The sequence below is a fragment of the Engystomops pustulosus genome, chromosome 9 (assembly GCF_040894005.1).
Source record: "Engystomops pustulosus chromosome 9, aEngPut4.maternal, whole genome shotgun sequence".
NCBI lineage: Eukaryota > Metazoa > Chordata > Amphibia > Anura > Leptodactylidae > Engystomops > Engystomops pustulosus.
In genome coordinates, this window is record NC_092419.1 from 100,681,106 (window position 1) to 100,705,847 (window position 24,742).

General features: G+C 44.3%; 1 protein-coding gene and 1 long non-coding RNA gene across 9 annotated transcripts in view; one reads left to right on the plus strand and one right to left on the minus strand.

The window, feature by feature from the left end:
• RALGPS1 (Ral GEF with PH domain and SH3 binding motif 1) overlaps positions 1-24,742 on the minus strand; it is a 254,050-nt gene that overhangs the window by 31,199 nt on the left and 198,109 nt on the right. For all 7 annotated transcript variants that reach the window (XM_072124780.1, XM_072124779.1, XM_072124778.1 and 4 more), the window contains 2 exons: positions 23,040-23,133; positions 10,610-10,677 (listed from right to left, as the gene is read on the minus strand). In XM_072124780.1, the coding sequence (XP_071980881.1) occupies positions 10,610-10,677; positions 23,040-23,133 (162 nt within the window). The remainder of the gene's footprint in view (positions 1-10,609; positions 10,678-23,039; positions 23,134-24,742) is intronic.
• LOC140077529 (uncharacterized) overlaps positions 1-24,742 on the plus strand; it is a 72,825-nt gene that overhangs the window by 3,863 nt on the left and 44,220 nt on the right. The window contains exons 1-2 of one of the 2 annotated variants that reach the window (XR_011849794.1): positions 13,729-13,812; positions 15,692-15,863. This is a non-coding gene — a long non-coding RNA (uncharacterized lncRNA). Of the gene's footprint in view, positions 1-13,728; positions 13,813-15,691; positions 15,864-24,742 lie in introns of those variants that run through there. The other variant, XR_011849793.1, reaches the window with a different exon arrangement.

Sequence of the window (24,742 nt, forward strand, 5' to 3'; positions counted from 1 at the left end):
ACTATGTACAATCTGCTCAGCTGCTCATGCTCTCTAACATACTACCTACAGATAGGACACTATGTGCTCAGCTCCTCCTGCTCTATAACGTGCTACCTGCAGATGCAGATGGCAGTGCTGCCCAGGTGCCAGTACCCACAATGCCACCAGGAAAGATAAACATCCTGTGCTGTGCTGCATGGCGGTCTCCTGGAGACAATGTCCGGAGCGGAGTCACAGTACAAGGGGCTGAGGAGGGCTTGTATTTTTCCCTGGCTGTTGTGTTTTGAGTGTAGATTTTGGATTCTCACACTTGATGTATGAGTCACTTTGGCACATAGCACAGAGGGAAATAAACTTTTACAGTCAAAATGGCTTCCAAAAAAACTATCCTATTTTCCCCTGAGAAAGAAGCGTATCTCCAGCTGATGGCACGTGCCGGGAACATGTGCACAACATCACTGCAACTAATTACTGGAAATGATTGGGAAACGTCATCAGCAGATTCACCAAATATCTACCTGTGGGGCAGTGCACAAACAGCGACCCCTATCTGTTTAGTTTTATAACTGCATCTGAGGGGCAGACTATGAATCTGTTGTGGATGCACTGGATGTGGTGGGCAGATACATCAAATAGGAGGATAAAGTTTAAAGGACCATCTTCAAATTCAAGTATGATAACCCAGGGGCACTTACTCCTAGATCCAGACAATGTGACTGGTGATTTATATTTCTTATCTATGGTTCCTTCCTTCTATAATCAACTGAGCCTGAGGTGTTACCCTTGCCCCTTTACAGGCATTTACACTGTTACACAGCTTTACAGGCTGTTACGCTACCACCTTCTTTAGCACAGGAAGTGGAGAACAGTCAGTGTAACAGTCTGTAAAGCCAGAATACTGAGGGGTTAAGGTAACTGCTCATGGCCATTAGCATAATTTTAAAAGTTGATATTTGAAGGAATGAGGCCATGGATAATGGATCTATGAGAAAATGTCCCTAGATTTCCTTAAATGTACAGAACATAATAACCATCCACCCTCCTGGGATCAATGTATCGCTCTCATAGCAGCAAGACGTTGTATCAGTTCCATATAGTCTACATGTGATGTCGTTATATGTGTGGTTGATGTAGAGCATCACAGGATGACACCAGTCTATAGGCAAATACTAAATTGGGTTGAAATACATTTTGCATTTAACTAAAAACAGAGCAGATTGAACATTATTGTCTCCATGGGGTCCACATATACTTCTGCTGCTGCCCATAATCTCATGATAACGAGGTCTTGTATGGTGAAAATGAGTTGCTGCCACTTGTGACTGACAGTGAGATGATTGATTACTATAAGCTGCTGACGAATTATATTTTCATGCATCACTCAGTAAATAATATCCTTATAGACTCAGAGAAAATTAACAGAAATCCGCAGCACCTCTGTGTATGGGGCGGTTCATGTGGATTGTATTATCTCCCCTATATGAGCTGCTATACCTCATTGTAGGAAAGTTTATCTGGTACTATAGTAATGTAAGTCATCAATCATGAGGTGGTTGTATAGGAAGTCAAGCAGAGACAGATCAGCATGCCGGGCTTCTGCTGCACTGAGCTGGCGCCTCGTAGTGTATATAGGGGATAGTCAAGGATAACTTTCCCCTTGCCCATATACAAGGCAAGAGACAGTCACAGCCCCCTATGAATTTGTATTCCTGGATTGTGTGCACTGGGGGCCAGTCCTCACACTGCTGTGCTCTTCGTTCTCAGCTTTGAACAGCTCCAGAGACCTCACCTCTGCTCTGGGTGACTGCTGTAGTATTGAACCAGAAGCCAGTTACAGCTTTTACTCTATGCTCTCCATTGTGTTATTTACAATCTCATAAAAACTTCACTGGCAGCATATGACAAGGGTACAATCCCTCGTCTATGTGCTGGAGGTTGTGGTCACTGCCCGGGCTCTTCTACTTCTTCCCTCTACGCACATGGAACATTACAGGGGCGCACGGTTTAGTGTCTGTGGGTCTTTTCATACACAAGATACTTATTATTCTACACCAGCGGAGAGATTCCAAGAAACAAAAAGGAAAAAAAATTGGAATAAAATAAACGTACAAGCGGCTGAGTGTCTGATCCATGCTCTGGTAGGAGTCCATTGTAAGTGACGCACACAAAGTATTTTAACTAATAAATTGACTGTGAAATGAGAGCGACATGCCGTCTGCTTCACATAATAGCTGCTACATGGAGATGCGACCTATAATATCAGGCCAGCCAATAGCAAGCATCAATACAAAGCCCATGTGCTAGACGCTGCAACCTCTCAGGATGAAAACCTTATACATCCATCTATGACACAGAGGCCAATCTGTAGCCATCTCCTAGAACTCCTGAGTGGTTGTTATGTGCACCAGGTATTCTCCTCCAGGAGCTATTCCTTCCGAGTCCCCATCCACATGCATGCCCAGCTTCGCTGAAAGAAATAAGTGTTCAGAATGGAAAGAGGCCCCATACTCAAAAGATAATAATCATCAAATCCCCCCCTCCCCAACTCTGGTGCTATGTGGCTGAATATATAATAAAATGATAGAAATATATAGGATTTCCCAAATATCCTGCAATTCTCCTGGGGGGAGAAGTTTAGGATTGGGCAAGTTGGAATTCAGACAATTATGCACAGGACTTTTCTACCCCGACTACATAAGGATCTGGCACGCTGAAACATTGCACCCCAAATCAAATTCTGTCACCATATTGTAAATGACATCATGATGAAACTACTGTACATGTCTACAAATCCAATGACCTCACATATATCCAGACATTACAGCGAATCCCATGAAGAGAGAGCACCTGGGATATACATTGTGATGCGCCTAATAATAGACGTGTCACTCCGAATACCAGGCTTCAGACATTGTCAAAACTGGCCTCATAATCAAAGTCTGATGATTTATGGCCGGTCTCCAGCAGCTATCAGCACTCTTTGTATTACATCCAGTGTCAGAGAATATTTTTCCTAGAAGCTGATTGTCTGCTGGGGTTTATAGGGTCCATAGGACCCCGACATGATGGATGATGTTTTTGTAAGATCTCTATGGCCGGGCAGTGTTCACACACACATAGCGCTCTCCTGTTTGTTAGTCATCAGGTTGTGGTGAAGACCCCCTTTATAAATAACCTCACACATGGCACCATATTCCCCCCCTGTATCCCCTGCATAGATGGCGGCGGCATGAAACACATTGGTTACACAAACAAGCTCTGCCTTACTAAGGGTCACTGACAGCTTGTGTGAGCATAATACATTGTTGGCTCTTGAGATGTGACTGGACCTGGTGAGATCATCATGATGGACGCCACTTGCATGCAATTAGTTTACATCAGAGTATTAACCTCGTAAACATGGTTTTCTGTGAAAAACTTCCAGCATTTGACTAGACTGACAGCGATGTGTCATATAAACAATGTGTATTGCCGCTGGATCGAAAAACGACTCCTTGTATGGTGCAGAGATAAAAGCCCAGACTACGGAGCGATCCCATCCCAACAGGCAAATACTGGGGATCAGTCTCCATGTATAAGGCTGCAAAACACATATATACAGCTTGTAAGGTCTTCATGGTCCTGACAGGTCAACAAGTCATAACTGGACTCCAAGTTACAGAACCGCTCGGTAGATACAACACCGGGTCATGTTCTGGACTGTAGGGAATTGTCACCAACCTGAGAATAATGCAAATTATTAGTGGAAATCATCCACTGGCACCAGTATACCAGACAGCAGGGGAGGGGAGAAACCCAAACACCACTATTTCACAATCTGATGTCATCGCACAGAGATCCCAAATTTACCAAAACAAAGTGGAGCTCAGACTAATTGTTCATGTGTTTCCGATCAGGATCTCTAGTATCGCAGCCATTACTCGTATGTTCAGGATTCTTTACATTAGGCAGAAGTTAAATCATTAGGTGTGATGTCATGTGTACAGGACCTGACCCCAACGTGACTCCCAGTTATGTCACACGGATCGGGCTGTTATAGGGGGAGACTCCATATGTAATAATTGCCTTATAATAACACATTAATGTGACTGCAGCGGCTGAGATCTGCTGCCTACAGGGTGGGCGCACCCTCTGAGAGAGACCACAGATGGGGAACTCCACTGATAGGGATCTATTGGCCACTTTTGGCTCCCTTGAAGGGAACCTGTCACCACATAGAGCCCTATTAACTGACTCCTTCTTTTAGCTAAAAATTGTTTCCCTTAGATCAGTGATGGCGAACCTTTTAGATACAAAGTGCCCAAACTACAACTACAAAGTGCCAACATGACAAAGAATCTATTGATGTGCTGTATCACAAGTTTAAATCGTATTGGCGTCCTGAGGTCACCAATACAATAGAAAGCAGGAGACAGATTGATCAGGGGACCCAAAGCAGGAGCTCCAAAGATAATCCATCTCTGTCCACACCTTCTCGCTCCTCCTGTAGTCCTGGAAGCCAAGTAGGTGTCCCTTTAAAATAGCACTGAGCGTGGGGCGCCCTGGGTGTTCTTGGACTGAAGGAGAAAGCCTTGAGTCCTATCTGGTAAATTCTGTGTTGGGTGCCCACAGAAAGGGCTCCAAGTGCCACCTCTGGCACCTGTGCCATAGGTTTGCCACCACTGCCTTAGATCCTCCAATAATCAGCTTTATAATTTTACCTGGTATCCAGGGATATCTATATCAATTTGAGGGGGGCCTGGCCTCTTTGGGCTGACATCTTCTCAGGTCCTGTAGCTGCTTAACATTAGCAAAGTGTACACCATGCATATATCTGATTAATGAAATAACAGCAGCCTGCATGGAGGCCTGGAGAAGAATAGAAGTCCATGGGGGCTGCTGTGATTTCATTAATTAGATATATTATATAATCAGTGATTTCATGTGATATATGCTTGGTGTACAGTTTGCTAATGTTAGGAGGCTAACTGACCTGCAATGATGTCACCCTGGTCACATGACATTACTGCTGCATACTGAGAGAGCATGGGGAGGAGCTGCTGGCTTCAGCCTGAGGAGGCCACGCCCACCTTGACTCGCTATAGATATTCCTGGATACCAGGTAAAATTATAAAGCGGATTATATAGGGATCTGAGGGAAATAAGTTTTAGCTAAAAGAAGGTGTCAGTTAGTTAATATGGCTCTATAGGAATCTGCATTTGTGAAAAATGTGGTGACAGGTTCCCTTTAAACACCTGAAGCCATCAGCACCATGAAGCATGATGCACTGGTGAGATGGGTTACTACAGTGCACAGATGGCGCCCCCCGTCTATCACTGTCGGTCTCACATGTGTTACACATTTACACTACGCTCCTCACTTCCACTTACATTGTTTATGAATTTCCAAGTGAGTAATGAATTAGTATATACACGGATGGCAATTGCTGAAGTCTCGTTAGCGTTCACTCAGTGTACAGAATAGTTTCCGTCCGGACTGAAGGGGGGGGGGGGGGGGGGGCAGATAAAGAATGGGAAGTGTTCAGACCCCGATGTAAAAGCCTCCATAAGTGTAGAGCCGGTCCTGATGTTTATCCTTTACCATGGAAACCAGCTCAACAGATTGTGCAACCTCCTGTCAGATAAGTGTTTACATGGAAAAATGGAAAAAAAGAAAAGCAGCGTTTGTTATACATAGTGAGCGCGCTATGAGGGTGACATCATGGACACTCCTCTGTTACTGACTTCCAGGCACAGCCGCCATCAGCCATTGTCTGCAGGAATTCATCCCTCATTCTTGTTGTTACCAGCATCTCTACAATGTGGGGCTGAGGGTGCATGTGTCACTGGCTGTGAATGTAGACTACAGGGGATGAATATATATATGTAAGTATGTATGGATGGATGTATACACACAGCAGAACCACCGACAGATGCTACAGATCTACTGCTCTTGCTCTGGACACATGTTACACATACATACGCATGCAGGATCCATCCGTCATACATCTACACATGTGACACATGCACCACCTTCATACTGGACCAATGCCACATGCTGCACAGCACATCTGTACATCACTACATAGGCAGCTATCTTGGACACCTTGATGGAGGTTTCTGCATTGATGAGGATGTTTCACTGATCTCATCATGGCAGCTGCAGCACCTTCAATATCAACCAGCATCTTACCATATGCAGAGGTCATTGTGCTGCACACGAACCAGACCTCCTTACCTGTTGTCATGGTGGGTAACCAAGACGTTACTCATCTGACTATTACTACTTGAAGATACCCTGCCAGGTACAAAATGACTCCTAAACTAGTTATAGTACTGTTTAAGAGCAGCAGCTTACATTTATGGCTACAAACCAATGCCATGATCATTATTCTATGGATCAACCTGCAAGTGCACTGGAGGCGGGGGTCTAATTTGCCCCGTCATGACACAGTCAGTTATGAAAATGTCAATTACAGATGTAATTTGATAGGAGCGCACCCCAAAAGCACTTATTCTGCCTATAGATAAACTAGACCCGCCTCTATTGCACTTTCAAGCTGTTTTGCATATACAAGAAAAGATGATCGTCTCTGCATTGCTTCATCTGTTTGTGACCACAAACTGCTCCTATTAAAAGCTCCTTGAGGGCGTGGTCACACGTTACATTTTGGTTGCGTTTAATTACATTACTGTTAACATTTGCATTTACAAAACACAGTGTAAATGCATTGTTAACACCGTGTTTACAATGCTTTTTGAAATGGGAAATGTTAACAGTAATGTAATTGAGCAAATCACCTCTCCTCAGCTGTTGTAATGCGTTTTAAAACGCAACCAAAACGCCTGGGTGCAGGAGCCCATTACAGCTGCAGTGCACAGATGCCTTTCTGTCTTCTCTAAGCATTTGCATCACAATATAATTGTGTGTTTATAACGTACCTTGCACACTGACAGAATACTCTGTGTGGTCCCAGGGGTTGGGCTTATGTTTGGATGCATTTGCAGCACAGACAAGACACATGTTGTTTTTGTAGACTCTCAGCTCTTAGCCCCCACCTTTGTGCTTCTGTACAGCTCCTCCCTCCCCCATTGATGTCAGCCCATCAGGCTGTGAGCTTTGTGACAAAGCAGGAGGGAGGAGCTGTACCAGAGCACAAAGGTGGAGGCTGAGAGCTGAGGAGTCTGCAGCACAGACAAGGCACATGTTGTTTTTGTAAATGCATCCAAACATAAGCTCTCAGCCCCCACCTTTGTGCTCCGGTACAGCTCCTCCCTCCTGCTTCGTCACAAAGCTCAAAGGCTGATGAGCTGTCATCAATGGGGGAGGGAGGAGCTGTACAGGAGCACAATGGTGGGGGCTAAGAGCTGAGGAGTCTGCAGCAGAGACAAGACGCATGTTGTTTTTGTAAATGCATCCAAACAAAAGCCCAACCCCTGGGACTACACAGAGTATTCCGTCAGGGTGCAAGGTAAGTTATAACACACAATTATATTGTGATGCAAATGCTTAGAGAAGGCATCTGTGCACTGCAGCTGTAATGGGCTCCTGCACCCTGTCTTTAGTGAAAATCAGGCCCCTGTTGACAGGTTCCCTATAACGGCACTATTATTATTTTAGGAAGCGTATTAAGAAAAGTCACTGCTGCTACAATCTGATCTATGTTTCAAGTGTACGAGGATGGTAAAGATGGAAATGTTTATCACATGAGCAGTTTTTAGGTCCAGCTTCATGCATGTGCCCTTAGCCCCCCCAGGTTTGTATTATGGAGTCATATAAAACTCTATGGGACCTTCGTACTGAACAAAATTCTCCTGTAGAACCTAAATACATCTCTTTGCAATCAGAGACATAGTGCAGATAATGATTGGCAGAATCCTGCTTTTGCAACTACAAACAATAATATGAACCTTGCTAAACATGTGAGTGAGGGTTAATGAGCAGGACTCCCTGTGCCCCCACTATACTTTATAGCCTTGGTGATCACTGCCCTGGAGCCATCGGCACACTGGAGAGGAGGAGGGGGTGAGTGCTGCGGCGCTCGGCTCTGTAATACGTGTCTTATCTCTTCCCTGGGTACGATGCGGTATGGTGCCGCTCCGTACCGTGTGCCCATTTCAGGTCTATGAGGGCCATATAGAAGTCCCCCAACGGGCGTGTGAATGTAGCCTTAGGATTGCAAATCTACAGAACATGGTGTCTGGATATGTAGAGACCCACTGATCACCAGCGCTGTAAATCTCTTATTAATACATAATGAGAACCAATATTCTGACATTTACTACTCAAATATTTGTAGAGAATTCAGCCAAGTGACGCCATGCCTACGTGGGTCTGAAGGTGTGGGCAGGCGGCTCGCACCCCATTAAGCTTCTGTGGTGGCTTGTTTTCTATACTGAGGTCAGCGGTGATGATGGCTCTGCTATAATTATGGCTTCTGGGTTAGACTTGTCTATGTTTGCCATCCCCAGTGCACAAACGTCATTCATCTCAGACAGTCACCTTGTAATGGCAGCTCCAGGAACAGGACATCACAAAAAATATTAATATTATGGGGCAGGGACCCAGACATGTGATCAGAGCACAGAGCCACAGGTGGCATTTGGCTCAGCCCGATCGCATATGCATTTCCACTAAATTACCTGCAACCAGTGACCAGCACCCGGCGTCTTGTATTTAAAGTGTTCAGCTACATGTTGTCGCACCCCAAGAGACATTTTTAATATCCTTACAGTTTTATTAAAGCAAGGCTCATTTTGTGGCATAAAATCCTATACTGAATTCTGTAATCTCCTGTCACTCAGTCCTGGATGGTTTCCCCAGCACATATATCCACTGCCCTAAACAGCTGGACCTAGACCTGAGGCCAGTGACTACAGAGGTCATGTGCACATCATCAGGGTATGTAATATGCAGAGATCAGCAGGTATATACTGTATACATGAAACCTTGTCCTCACCTTCCAGCCGCCTAAAGTTCTTGTTTCCCGCTCTATAAACTTTCTGCAAGTAGTTTTAGTCACCAAAAAATCCATCTAGCTCAAAAAAATAACTAATAAAACAGCGTCTCTGAATGCGGTCTCCTCGCTCCACCATTGTACAACCGCTTTGCGCCAGGCGTATTGTGTTGCTTCATCGTCGCTGCACAATACGAGTAGAGGTCTGCCGTGTCCTGCGGGGGAACCTGGAGAAGTGAGCATCAGGAAGGGGGCACTGCACTTTACACATTTAAGGGCTGGACATTTGTGGATTTCCATGAAATGATAAGTGTGTGATCTTGTCTGAATATTAAGTAGTAATGAGGAAAACACCCATCACGTGCAACATTCCCATCCGCAGTACAAGTCCCAAGTCCTGTCTTTTGGGGCAGAGCAATTTTACTTATGACCTTCAGATAAATTCCAAACTCAAGGACAAAACTTTTTATTTCCATGAAAATGAATTTCAAAAATCCCAAAAGTGCCAGAAAAGTCTGAGAATTGCTCAACGCAGCAGCAGAAGAATAACCCCTGTATTTTATCATGTCAACAACGCAGCACGAAGCCTCACTCCAACCATCCCAGATCTGGAACCTGGAGCCCAAAAACACAATGCTCCGATGACTTCTTATCCATTCCAGGGACAAGTTTAGGCTTTTACATACCACGGTGATGAGGTCATATCTTCATCCACATTCATTTTTGCTTGTTTTTAACTCATTCCTTATTACATTGGCTGCAAAATTTGTAAGATCTGTAATCCTTCTCCTGGGATCTTACATCACCTGCCGACCCCAGGTCAAGGTTCACTTTCAGGAGTCATATTATTTAGTGTTACATTAAGATTTTAGTTTTTACAACTGCAATATTTCATGCAATCATCATGTAGACACAAGTTATAACCTGACCTCAGTAGCACTATTATTAGGGGAAGGCCATTACATCTGATACAGGGAATGTGACCCTAAAGAGGAGCTCCCCCAAACATACAGCACATGAAGGGTGCACAACATGTCATTGCTGATTGGCTATAGGGATGGTAGGTACTGCAAGAGTGATGGCGCTGGAGAGGTAAACAACTCAATAATAGACAGAATAGAATTGCGGGTATTCTATCCCATTCCCTGTATAGAGCGGTGAGCCGCACTATGTGTACAGGAGATACTAATACTACTAGTCACCGTTTTTATTACTTTGTTTTTTTGGAATTTTAGATCATCACTGTCACATTTGTGAATTTACAGCAACATAAAATAAACATGAAAAATCTTGTAAACTACCGAGTCCATACAAGAAAGTAGACGTCTTATTTAGGATAAACACAGCACAAGAAGTTTCCATAAAACCAGAGGTTTTTTTTTCTCCACAAAAGTTCTTTTGTTTTGCTGAGGAAAGAATCTGTAAAATCCATCTCCATCCTATCAGACCCATTCCATAAAAATAGTTTTATTGTTGGTTTTTGTGGTTTACCAAAAATAATAAAAACACTCTCTACATGGAAAGCGGAATATCTGGGAACAACGTCTGTCTTCTCGTGTTGTGTCACGTCAGGCATGTGGGATACACACGTGAGAGCTGTAATATGGAGGCCCCGGGCTGTCACCACATACATTGTATGGAAAACATTCATTGCAAAACAGGGGAAAACAATCTGTATATAAGTCTCATACCTGCGAGGTCTTCCTTGGAGGAGACCAGACGGGGAGAATTGTTCCCAGGCTCAATACGTAGCGATAGCCTGTAAGAGGGAGAGAGACTGATAGTAAGTGCTTTACACCGGATATAAGTTATCACTTTATTAGCACATGAGATGAATTGATACGAGATACATGGGATGCCCTATGACAATCCTATTATGATAAATATGGAGCACACAGATATAATAGGGTTTATATGATAACATATGGGGTAGCAGTAATGATGATTTCTTATGTGAAGTAAATCACAGTAATGATGGTAGACGAGTACTACTAAGAAGTTCCTGAGGACTTCTTTTATTATACCTCTATACGGAGTAATGAAAATTTAGCTTATTAGTCTAGGGCGTTCCGGCTACATCACTGGAGCACCTCTGAGCCCTCATCTTTTAATTTCTTCACCCCGCCCCCCCCCGCCCCCGTTCAGATGCAAGTCCTGCCAGGCCCTGCTCTATGCACTGTGGACGGGCAGGACTTACTGTATATACTAGAGTATAAGCCGAGGTACCTAATTTTAAGACAAAAAGAAACTGAGAAAATCTATTGAAAAATCTTGAGCATAAGCCTAGGGTGAGAAATGCATTGGTCACAGTCTCCCGATTAGCCAACCAGCCCAAGCCCCCCAGTAGATAGACCATGCCTGCCCCTTAGTATATAGCCAGCCAGCCCCCTCCCCCAGTATATAGCCAGCAGCCCCTGCTCAGAAAGTATTTAGTCAGACCACTGCCCTTAGTATATACCCTACCAGCCCCTACCCCCCAGTATATATCCTGCAACCCCTGCCCATCAGTATATTGCCAGCCAGACCACCAGTAAATATCCAGTTCCTGCAAGTGGCTGAAGTCATGGTTTGTGCGACGCAGGGACCCGATGACAAAGCCAGATCTTCATAAGAGGACCTGCAGGGGGCGTCCTAGAGGTGAGTAGAGTGTTTGGTTTTTTTCATAGACTCGAGTATAAGCCAAGTTTGATTGGAACGGAGGGGGGGGGGCGGAGTGAATAAATTAAAAGACAAGGGCTTGGAGGTTCTCCAGTGATGTAGCCTGGAACGCCCAGTGAATAATACGCATAATTTTTACAACTCTATATTCCCACAATCCTGGCGTATAGCAATATAATAAAAGAAATTGTGAGGTGCACAATTCTTCTGGAACTTCTTAGTAGGACACATCTACCCTGTAAAACATGTGTGTATAAAGAACAAGTGGAAACCTCTCTCCAACCTCATATGAGACCCCTCTCTAGTGTCTCCTACCCATCTCATTTCACATCTGTCTCCATATCTATTTTATCTCATATGCAGATTTCTCAAATCTACCTAATTTTACCTATTCACCGAATTTTATATCTATCCCTAACCCAGCTCTAATCTCATATTATGCTACTACAACATGATCTCTATTGTGGCTTAGCAGAACATCATTCCCACAATATCTGCTGCTGCCTCTATTCTGGCTACAATTATCAGTTCTCAGATCCAGATCCTAGGAAAGAAATCTGAATTTTTAGGCAGTATCCAGTTTGGATTATTTCTAATTCTTTAAAGGATTCCTCAGTAATTATCACTCCACAAACAGCGGCGCCATCTCAGGGTAAATGAAGAAATACACATTTTCCCAGTAGAATCCATTTGGATTCCATAAATTTCCAGGATTAGGATGAATTAGGCACAACATGCACAGTGCTCGGCTGAGGGTGCACATGTCCTTGGAGCAGCAGGGTCTCTATGACCCAAACCACATGTGATCTGTGAATCACCAGGGATGTGAGCGAGGAGTCGGGATCCAGGCGAGAGCGGGAAACTTGTGATTACATGATAGAGGCGCTTACCTAATACCTCCTATTAATAGGTTACTAGGAGCGTCGTATACAAACACACAACATATTTCCTATAAGCCTACCCTATTGTTCTCCGGGATTTTATACTAATGAAGAGCATGTTCTGTTCATCCAGAGGAGGCGGGGGGGTGAAGGTGAACAGGATCAAAACAGAAACCTGAAAGATGTAAGCTTCTCACATTGTGCTCATGAACTTTCTACCTTTATAAGAACATATATAGAGAACTGTGCCACCAGTCATACCCGACAGATGGCTCAGACGGACATGTGAATCTCCTATGTTGTCAGGGAAGAGTGAGATCTGAAATATTGAATTTCAACATTTCTTACCGTGCGCTTCAACTGAAATCCCCATTCAGAACACATGCATGCTTGGCCGAGTGTGCATGTCAATAGGGAGGAATGGCTTTCAGACACAAAACTGTTCTATCCGTAACAATAAGAATCTCAAAAACTGTATATATGCTCAACCTAACAAGAGGAAATACTTGAGCAACAGGCAGACCTACATTTATCATACTGCAAAGACTACTATGTACTTTGATGGAAAGAGAAGGAAGAAAAAGAGAAAGAATGTGGAAAAAAGAGAGAATTTGTGGTTTGTGTACACAGCAGTTCAGACCTGTATGTCTCCATGGTTACAGACTACAAACCACTTGTATGTAGTCTGATGCTACTGTTACTCTCAGCAATGACCAATACAGAGCACTGTATGTGGAGGACACAGATTGCTGGTTCTCTTCATGTATAACACGCCTGTAACCCATCACTTCCTAATATATTTAGCAGTTACAGCATGTGGAGGAGTTACATTGTACCCTGGAGAGGAAGCGGAGCGCACAGCTATGGACTAAGACGTCATGTGTCAGGCACCTGTTATTCCTGTACTGCTGCAGCTGTGGCCACCTCTCCTGTGCATGTTATAGCATCTTATATAATGTCTGGGACTGCTCCACATAAGTATGTAGGGTCAGATTATATAGGGAACCTACTCAGCTGGCAAGCGAACCATGATGGCAGCTCCAGTAGTTATCCAATTATTAGGGTACAATAACCTCTACACATATTTATGGATGTTTAAAAATCGAGCAAACAAGTCATACAAGCCAGCCAGACCTCCCGCTCCCCTGAGGTAACAGGACCCCCTAATTTTCATCACATCTGTTCCTGGCATCAGCTCATGTTATTGGATGGTTTGCAAATGCTAGGCCTGTGCTATGTCCACATAAAAGCAATATGTCTCCTCCAGGAAGGTGCCCAGATGTCCGTCTGACACAAGAAGACAAAGTGGCTGCAGAAACATGGCCTGGGAACTAGATGCGGACATCCAGAGCCAGGTATTTGTGGGAACGATGGAGGGAAACCCATGGTGAGGTTTAACTTGTAGAGACACAATGCTAAGAAACGTAACCCAATAGCGACCCTGGGGTTTATTCGATAGGAATAATTACAGGTCTGGTAAAGCCATAGGAACGTGGGAGAGATCGTGTCTGGTCGGCCTTGTATAAATCACAGACATGCAACTTTTTGGGCACAAAAAAACTTCTCAGAACTAGAAAAAGGCACAAAAAATAAGTGCAATCGGCTCACTGCGACAAAAGAGGTGCAAATGAATGCATTAAATCTCCTGCTTAGCGTATATGCTAAAACCCATCCATATCAACCAATAGAAGACAAAAACATCTCTGACACGATGGTTTCCCTTCTGTAACTATGGAGTAGAAGGTATGTCAACCCATTGCCCTGCATAGGAGCTGCGTACACCAAGTGTATTCACTTTATTTGTTTTGTTTTTTTTTAACTTTCCATTCACTGGATCTGTAGATATTTACCTGGATGGGAGACACTGCAGCACCTCAGGGGTGGATTATATCCTGCACATGTTATCCCTTACTTACATTTGCCCAATATAACTCCAAAGTCCTTAAAATCCTTGTATGTAACACTACACGATGTGCAAGGCCAAATCATATTTCATCAAGAGAAAAACCAGAGCCCAAAGCTTATGGATTAGACTCTGGCCGCGCTCCAATCCTGCTCATAAATAAATATAATACAAGATCAACAAGCCCTGCTATACACGACCAAGACCATGCGAGGACACGCGGCTGACAGGAGAGATGCGAGTCACCGGATGACAGCATTTCCAAAATTTACTGCCAGCAATTTACTTATGTATAACACAGCCTGGGGAGATACAGCATAGAAAACCATTCAATATCCACAGATCCTTAATGTAGATACGGAGGATATCTGTAATGTATAACCACACATACAGTACCTGCATACAGTAGCCTCATCCATTCTCCTGACAGCAGTGTATGCCATTACTGTGTATTAGGACGGCTTACAGCCCACATGTTATAGGAATAATGAGACCTCGTCTACGGGTCAGAAAATCCAGGTGTGACAGCGGATCCCCCCTCCAGTCCTCAGGCTTATATGTCATGTGGTGTGATCTATGGGATAGTCATCATCTTGTTTATAAATTCACTGTCCAGCGTAGAACCACTGCCAGATATTGTTTCCATGTGGTCACTAATACAAGGGATTGTCCTCAGAGGAGGAGGCACAGGGAGGGGCTCAGGCAGTCAATTTTATAGCACCCCAGCAAAACTACAACCCCATAGCAGTATCTGATTGTCAGAACTTTATGTACTTAATTATTGCAAGGGCATAGCGTGGATCCTCACACTGCTGTGCTCCAAGTTCTCAGCATTGAACTCTGCTACTAGATACTTGGGAACAGCAATGCAGTGAGCACAGCAGTGTGAGAAAAAACCCCAGTGCCTTTGGTGAAGCTACAATCCTGGAATACAAAGCCATATTTCACAGTCCTGCTGTTACTGGTATGGTTACAGCTCTCTCCAGGGACAACACATAACAGTGGCTGCATGGTCTATACTACTGACAGATTCACTCGAAAGACTTCCCTGAAAACACACAGGAGGCCTCAGAAGAGTAAACTAGATAAAAAGGGGAGAGTCGCATTGAATCTGTTTGCAGTGAATTGGTTAAGGGGCTGGGCAGGTTTCCATGGGAAAGGCGATTATTTAGAATATTCCGCTTCGTGTGAAAATCACAAAATAAAATGCATCAGGAACCAACTCTGTAAATATTTACACATAACAATATCTCTGCTACTGAGAATGTAAAAGTACACAGAAGCCGCGTATACAGCGCAGTATTAACAACATGACACCCCTGTATCACCAGGAACACCCCCAAATCTGCAGGAGACCCCCCTTCTAATGCACAGATGTATTGCAGATGATGGGAAACGGACACAACATCGGTCATCCATCGCTTGTAGAACTGGTCAGACTACTAACCCCACCATCATCACATCCGACTACACCGCCCATCAGGTGCCAGGTTACAAGAAGAAGTAAGCAAGAAATGCCAATCACGAAATTTCATACATCACTAGGTTTTTGGTCTCTTAATCTGGCCACATACATCAGACATTGGTCAAGACCACCAGGTCCTCCTGAATTCTTCCTCTCAACATGTACAATGTACACTCACCGGCCACTTTATTAGGTACACCATGCTAGTAACGGGTTGGACCCCCTTTTGCCTTCAGAACTGCCTCAATTCTTCGTGGCATAGATACAACAAGGTGCTGGAAGCTCCTCAGAGATTTTGCTCCATATTGACATGATGGCATCACACAATTTGGATCCACATTCACAATTTGGATTACAAGAATTTGTTCCGGAAAGAATTTGTTTAGTAAAAGTCTGGTTTGGTCTAGCACAGAATAGTGTAGTCTATAATAGATGGATTATGATCAATAGCCACATGGTGCAAATTTGACCAAGACCCATCATCGTCATGGACCGGGGTATAGTCCATCATACAGAACAGAGAGACTCAGCTGGAAGCACTTGGCTTTTCTCAATCTACTGTGCGAGTCTGTAGTGAAAACCTGCGCCGCCTGTCAGCCTCTTTACAGCATAGAGTGTTTGCAAAAGGTAGGATTTCAGATTTGTATTTTAGAAACTTGAGATACTGATCATTTTTTCGTTTTTGCATTTCTATAACTTTTACATTTTTCCAGGTATAGAGCTGTGTGAGGGCTCGTTTTCTGCATAACAAACTGCATTTCGTAGTGACGGTATTTCATATTCTATGCCGTGTACTGGGAAGTGGGAAAAACATTACAAACGCAGTGAAATTGCATTTGCGCCATTTTCTTGTGGGCTTGGTTTTTACAGCTTTCACTGTGTGTTTCTGTCAAGGAGATATTAATCTGATATGTCTAAGATTTGTGCAACTATAGGGCAATTACTAACTTTGTTGAACTACACTCACCGGCCACTTTATTAGGTACACCATGCTAATAACGGGTTGGACCCCCTTTTGCCTTCAGAACTGCCTCAATTCTTCGTGGCATAGATTCAACAAGGTGCTGGAAGCTCCTCAGAGATTTTGGTCCATATTGACATGATGGCATCACACAGTTGCTGCAGATTTGTCGGCTGCACATCCATGATGCGAATCTCCCGTTCCACCACATCCCAAAGATGCTCTATTGGATTGAGATCTGGTGACTGGAGGCCATTTGTGTCCAGTGACCTCATTGTCATGTTCAAGAAACCAGTCTGAGATGCTTCCAGCTTTATGACATGGCGCATTATCCTGCTGAAAGTAGCCATCAGATGTTACAGGGTACATTGTGGTCATAAAGGGATGGACATGGGCAGCAACAATACTCAGGTAGGCTGTGGCGTTGTACCAAGGGGCCCAAAGAGTGCCAAGAAAATATTCCCCACACCATGACACCACCACCACCAGCCTGAACCGTTGATACAAGGCAGGATGGATCCATGCTTTCATGTTGTTGACGCCAAATTCTGACCCTACCATCCGAATGTCGCAGCAGAAATCGAGACTCATCAGACCAGGCAACGTTTTTCCAATCTTCTACTGTCCAATTTCGATGAGCTTGTGCAAATTGTAGCCTCAGTTTCCTGTTCTTAGCTGAAAGGAGTGGCACCCGGTGTGGTCTTCTGCTGCTGTAGCCCATCTGCCTCAAAGTTGGACGTACTGTGCGTTCAGAGATGCTCTTCTGCCTACCTTGGTTGTAACGGGTGGCGATTTGAGTCACTGCTGCCTTTCTATCAGCTCGAACCAGTCTACCCATTCTCCTCTGACCTCTGGCATCAACAAGGCATTTCCGCCCACAGAACTGTCGCTCACTGGGTGTTTTTTCTTTTTCTGACCATTCTCTGTAAACCCTAGAGATGGTTGTGCCACGTTCAAAGGCACTCAAATCACCTTTCTTCCCCATACTGATGCTCGGTTTGAACTGCAGGAGATTGTCTTGACTATGTCTACATGCACTGAGTTGCCGCCATGTGATTGGCTGATTAGAAATTAAGTGTTAACGAGCAGTTGGACAGGTGTCCTAATAAAGTGGCCGGTGAGTGTATAATCTGAATCTACTGTGTATCACTGCCTGACAACTGATATAACTTCATCTCCAACCAACCCATCATTACCAGATTTATCACTAATTATACAGCGGTACATCCCATCCACAGCAGCCTATGCTCAATGACAAGCACCTTAAACAGGTGATTAATTTGTGGGATCTGTACTGTGTAATATGATGTGTGTCTGCAACAGAACAAGTAAGCTGCACTATATCTACAGAAAGCTTCTACTCTGTGTGAATAGGGTGATAAAGACCACATGTACTTGTACTTTCTATTATGTAGAATTGCTGGACTTGCAGTGCGGCACAAACGTGTCAATCGTCTGTCACCCAGTAGCTTTCCTGCCCCCTTACAAGCATATTTCACTCTGCATTTGATGCTTCCCTGTAAATCTGCTGAGGGTTCCCTTTAATGGATTAGGGTGCAAGCTGGAGGTCCTGCGCCCTGTGATCCTGTCCATCACCGCCTTGGTATAGCATAGCCGGGTAACTGGTGTAATTAAAGGGAAGGGCTTAAGAAAGGATATTGCAGTGGATTAACACAAGGCCCTGCAATGAATGGTGGGGGACAAGTTACTCTGAATTCGTAGCTTAGTAGGTCTTTCATTTCAAGTGCACTTAACCAGGGGGTCGTCTAAGGTTCTCTAAATAATTCCTGGTGATGAATGGCCGAGAGGCGGGGGGTCCGCCATCAAAGCCTCTTGTTATGTTAGGGGACACGCAGAGACGATTGCTTTTTTTAAGGTTTAATCCTATAAAGTCGGACGTTCTCAAGGATGTCTCGAGTTTCCTCGTTTTACCTTTTCAGTAAATAATTGACTGAATCACCGCGTCCTAAAGAGGGGGAGAAGACGTCACTTTCTCAGAGCTGGGGCGATTTTGCTCAGGTTAAGCCCCACAATCAGTTTTTTATTTTTTAAAGGATCCAATTCAATAACTCTATAATTTTATCTCAGCAGATGCTGCTTTACTAGAAAGTTTTGTAGAATTACACAGTGACGCATGTTTTTCTTGCACAACTAGTCGGCCAATATTTTGGGCCCTGGATTAGATCCAGTCCAGCAACTTCTCTAATGTCTCTAGGGGCACATCCATGGCATGATCCCTGGACTGTTACCTGCCATGTACACCCCCCCTTTGCAGCCAATGGGAAGGTCTGACTCCTTGAATCTGAGAGGGGAGTCACAGGATGTGCCATAAATGCATACTACAGGAATACCAATTTATCATTGGATCTAACATTTCTATTCCATTTATAAAATGTGAACAAGCAATTATTTTATATGAATTTACATCACCAGGCTATTCATCACCACCACAGATACGTGACTCCGGAGATTGTGCCCCTATCCACCATATATAGTGATATCCCATCATGTATAGAAATACCCTATCATTTTAATCAATCAGAATATTCTTTCAACCCATAACTTACCTGGGAACACTTACTTCTTGGCCAGGTTTGCAAAAAAAACCCACCCCTGTTCCATTCAGGTTGCCAGGATTTTCTCTGAAAATGTGGGACAATCCCATAATATAACTCCCAGGTGTAAAGCTGGCTGTACCCACTGCTGCTCTTCCTCCCCTCTCACAGCATAACTCTCACACCACCTAGTGCCAAAAGACTGCACTTTCATCCCCCCCCCCCTCCTCTTTCTGTGTGGAAATTACAGGCTGCTGAATGTTGAGGCAGACACGACTAATTCCCTTCCTTTGTGTGAACTGCAGAATTAAGTGACCAAAACCACCAAAACATGTGCAACGTCCCTGCCAATGTGCATGGCAGAGGAGTATTTGCGAATAAGCCCCTTGTACCATACAGTACATACAGAGGTAAATATGCAGCGGTAGATACTGCCTGGATAGGCAAGGGTTAATATTATTTAATGTTATCATCCAATAATGTTCCACCTCTGTAACTGGAGTGTGATTGGAGATTAACAAAACCCTTAGTCAGGGGAGGAGTTAGCTCTCTTAGGCCCAGCTCTCAGCAGATGAGAAGCTCTCTTGGAACCCAGCTCTTCTAGAGAGCAGACACCACCTTAGAGCACCAGCTCTTGCTACAGGCCTCAGCAACTCTACACTGAGTGACACAGAACGACCAGGACAAAGCTGCAGCTTCCAACATTGGACACAGCTACATCCCAGCCTGCCCCTGCAACCAGGCTGGTGACCCAACTCCTGAGGTTCCCTCTCCAAGATCACTCCCAGTAACTTGACCATTTGTACAGAATCGTTTGGACTTGCTGCTGTTGGTAAGTTATTTTATGCACCACGTTGCCTCCGTCTGGTCCCTGCTACGGCTGTATCACCACCAAGGGCGCCCCTCCATCTACCAGGGACACATACTACAGACTCTAAGGGCTGCCCCAGGGAGAACCAGTACCATAGCCTCTCCCTCATCTAATTTCTTGCACACACCACCTGCTGGAGACCTGCCAGGCTGTAGGACAGTCCTCCGGTCCCCATACCAAGCACTGTGATCACAGAGTGTCTAGGCCGCAACCGCCAGCCACTCCGGTATTCTGGGCCCCAGCTGCCTCCAGGCCCCAAGAAAAGGCCAGGCCCCGGTGGGGGATGTTGCACATGTCTGGGTGGAGGGTCCCTCTAAGCCACAATATAAATCTGCACTACTCTTCAGGATTTGCCTTTGTATAGCCCCACGTATAAGACATGCTACAATCTGATACAGTCACATGTAAGATTCCCCATATCTACATATAGCAGAGCTGCTCCCTCCCTCTCGGCAGATTTTACTTGCTAATGTAAGTGTAAAGTGATCCCGGCACCAGGTTCCCTTGGATTCCAGGGGATGGACCCGCACAAATAAAAGGGCCTTTCTTCTCTCTATCATATACCGCCGGCTGGCTGCCGATAAATATAGTATCTGCTCTATACATCTGGTATGAGAATGGCAGCCGCGCTTCCTGTTTAATTCCTCTCATGAATTAATCCTTAGATAATGGAAATTATAACAGTGACTCCTCACACAGCACCGGCACTGGGGTTACTAGAGCCGCTGAGTATTGGAGGCCCGGCTGCGTACAGACCTTTCCCTTGTCCTCAGTGATACAAATGCTCCCGTAGGCCTGGCACCCAGCTTTCCCTTAATCCTTATTAGCAAATTATGCAGTAGTTGTGGTTATATGAATGTGCAGCAATAGCAGCCGTATAAGAGATCATAAATATCTCATCTTCATGTTTTTGTGCTCTGTGGTCCTCTATAAAAAGAAAGTAAGGTCTATCAGAATATGCCGGATCTGTGCCCCCTGCCCTTTATGTCAGCCCTCCATCCCAAGACTGTAAGGTAAAACCCTTCAGAGTTAACCCCAGGCCATGAATGTACCAGTGGGGGTCTTCTCTGCTCTGTAGGGGGCTTCCAATTTGAAAGTGATGTGTCATGGATTTCATTTCCCCTAAAATCAACGTAACAATGTTAAATCCCCCCAAACCTGATTCACTGATCCTAATCCAAGAAGAAAGATGTCTAATATATGTAACGTAAAGCAGAAGACAACGTGCAAAAACTCAGGAGGCTTGTTTTGTAATGTTTTCTTCATAAATTCCATTTCTTAGTTTAATGTTAATATTGTATTATATTTTGTAACGATGGCGATATATAGTGTTCAGAAAATGAATATTGAAAATGATAATTGTTTTACAACTGGGAGTGACTTTTTCTGCATTCTGACATTGGCCACTAGTGGGAGCTCAGTGCAAAGGTGCAAAGACAGTGGGGCACATTTACTTACCCGGTCCTGTTGCGATCCCTGATCCAGACGGTCCAACGAAGTTGAGGTCCTACGCGATTCACCGTGCGCCGGAGATCCTGCATCTGTCGCTTCCACGCTGAGGTCTGCTGGAGTTCACCTTCTTCTTTCCGGTGCATGTAAGCGCATTGTCTTGTGACACAATTTACAATGCTAAATCCTGCGTGTTGTCCGAATCCGTCCCCCAATTTGTGTCGCGTGCAAGCCGGTGCGCCAAAAACCCGTTAAATGCGGCACTAATCGGAAATCGTCGGGATACCCGCCGAAAATCCGCTCCGCAGACCCTTAGTAAATGAGCCCCAGTATGCATGAAGCTCTACAGCGCCCTCTTCTGATCAAATATATTGGTTTATATATCAGTTTATACCAATGCTGAACCCCAACTGGGCCCCAAATTCTGCATTGTGTATCTGAAGTATTGAGTGAAACTAATAGAATGAAAGTAAATGACTCTTTCCTTTTGGAATTTTCCTAATTCTTAAGGTTGCACAATAGAAGAAAAGTGGTTTTGTTTTTTTTTTTGGGGGGGGGGGGGGTCCGTATATCCTATGGTCACAAACTAAACAAATGCCATGTGCTCCGGGGTGAGGCGCAGTGCCTCCATCACATCTCCATACACAGATTTACTTCAACAAGGTCAGTTCTGACATCATACAAATGCATTCCCAACTGAGACCCAAATGTCACGACACGGCTTCCATGGAGGAAAGCAAAAATCTGGAAAAGTGAACAGACTCCCTGCCCGATGCTAAAAGGAAACAGCTGCTTTTTGGCTCAGTTTGAAAAGATGATTCATCAGAGGCGAGAAGTGAAAATTCAGATCTTTATAGACACTGATTACTTCATAGATCCCGGTTATAGGGAGTAGGATACTGGTTTGGGCTGCCTCAAATAAGAATTTGGAAACTGTAGCAGAGTCATTACTAAAAAGAAAATTTTTTAGAAACAGCGCCACCATCATACATGTAGGAGGTACTGCAGCTGAGCCTTACTAATGGAATAAGGATAAGGTGCAATACCAGGCACATCCTGTGTACAGGAGTGGCGCTGTATGATATTCGGTTGGTAGCAGCAAGTTTGTGGAAAGTTATTGTAGCTTCTCCAAGTGAACTGGGGTTGTGTCCTCACACTGCTGTGCATTGAGCCTCTCCCCTCTGCTATGAGTGACTGGTATAGTGTTCAGCCACAATCCTACAACATATTTTACAGTAAGGCAGGTCTGATGTCCCACCTTTGTGGCCTTCCGCAGTGTGACTACTTCTCATCAGATTTTGGGGTGGACGTGTGCCTACGCCAGAAATCACATTGTACACAGATTCATTGATGATAAGTTGAGGAATCAGGAACTCACTTAAAATTGTCGTCTTCCACAAACTTCTGCAGCTCTTCAATGTAGCGGACGGACTTCAGATACTTCTGTACGTGGGGTAACGTGGCGAGGTGATCTGTCAGAGAAAGAAACCATTACTCTGGGCTCCTCCATGATGTAACATCCCTGCTATGCTCCAATACAAGGGCAAAGCCTGGAAAGCTGCTATGCACTTAAAGAGAACCCGTCATGCAAAATAACCCCCCTAATCTAAATATATTTTCATAAACTGCCATTAGAGAGCATTGCCTCCATCCCTTCATTGTCCCTCTACATGCCTGTAAACCTAAGCAATGAGGTCCTAAAGCTGTATGCAAATGACCTGTGAAATGTCCAATGAAGCATTAGCATATTCAGGCTGTCCACCTTATTCATGAGTGGGAGGCACAGCCACACCCCCAGTGCTTGACTGACAGCCTGTATAATGATGTGAGGCTGTATGATGATGTGCTGCCTGGTGCTGGTGGCCACGCCCCCTGCAGCCTGTGTGTGCATGTGTGTGTGTGTATAGGAGAGATACATATATAATGAAGAAGAAGCATGTGTCATGTAGCCAGGTTTTTTTGGGACCTTTTTTGCCCAATTGGGTTAATATTATAATATATAGGATAGGCATTGCCCCCACGTTATTCAGTATATCTTTTTTGTTACATAGAAAAATATAGTTTTTTTACGTCTTCTTACGTTTTCAGGCTTGTATACATTCACGGGGAGTGATGGATTTGGAGGCTAGGGAGGCGGCTTGGAACACCCAGGTTTCTACAGTCTTTGACACTTTGGGAGAAACAGGACTTAACATGGAATCCAAAATGGTTATGGAGGAACTTACCGATGCACACAAGAGCATCACCCGCCTTTGGTGGAATATTCGGAGTTTAGAGGAGTATCGGAAATTAAACATTATCCCTAGGGGTCTCCGGATACAAATATTCCCAGCTTGGGAGGTACAAGGAGAATTTAAAACATCTTGGGAAGGAGGCCTACATCAGGGCTCTCTCATCCTCTTGGATCTACTTTTAAAACACGATTATGAGTTATTGAAACAAACGAAGGATAAAATACGCCTTCTGGAGACCAAATTGTCCAAATTTGACCAAAGCACATGTGTACAGCCATTCCGGTTGAAACTTAAAGATCAAATAGATAAATATGAGAAAGATGTTATTCAAAAGAAACGTGACAAATTTGCTAGAGATCGTAGTGATTACGACAAGAAAAAAGCATACAGGTGGACACACTCGGGTAATATGAGACGAATCCCGAGAAGAACGCCCAGACAGAAGGACAACAAGGAGATTTCTTCCAGTGAAGATTTTTTATCCTCGGACACGAGCGAACCGGAAGGCGATCCGGGGAAGTCGGACACAAATACACCCAACATAAGAAAAAGAGGCCTGCGAAATCGGTGGTCACCGAGCTACAAGAGGGCCCCTCAGAAGTCCAAGCACAACATCTGAGGACTGAGGGTAAGCACGACTTACAAATTGTAAATCTTTCAACCTATAAACTCTCTGACACTGAACAACGGGTCCTGGGTAAGGGTTTGAGTTTTTCCCCAATGCAAAGAATTGACAAATTCACCCTTATCAAGGATGTGTATTTGTACTGTAGACAGCTGTCCTTTAAACTCCTTTATCACCAACCTTCTCTTGTAGATCATCTGTCGGATTTGGACCGCAGGACTT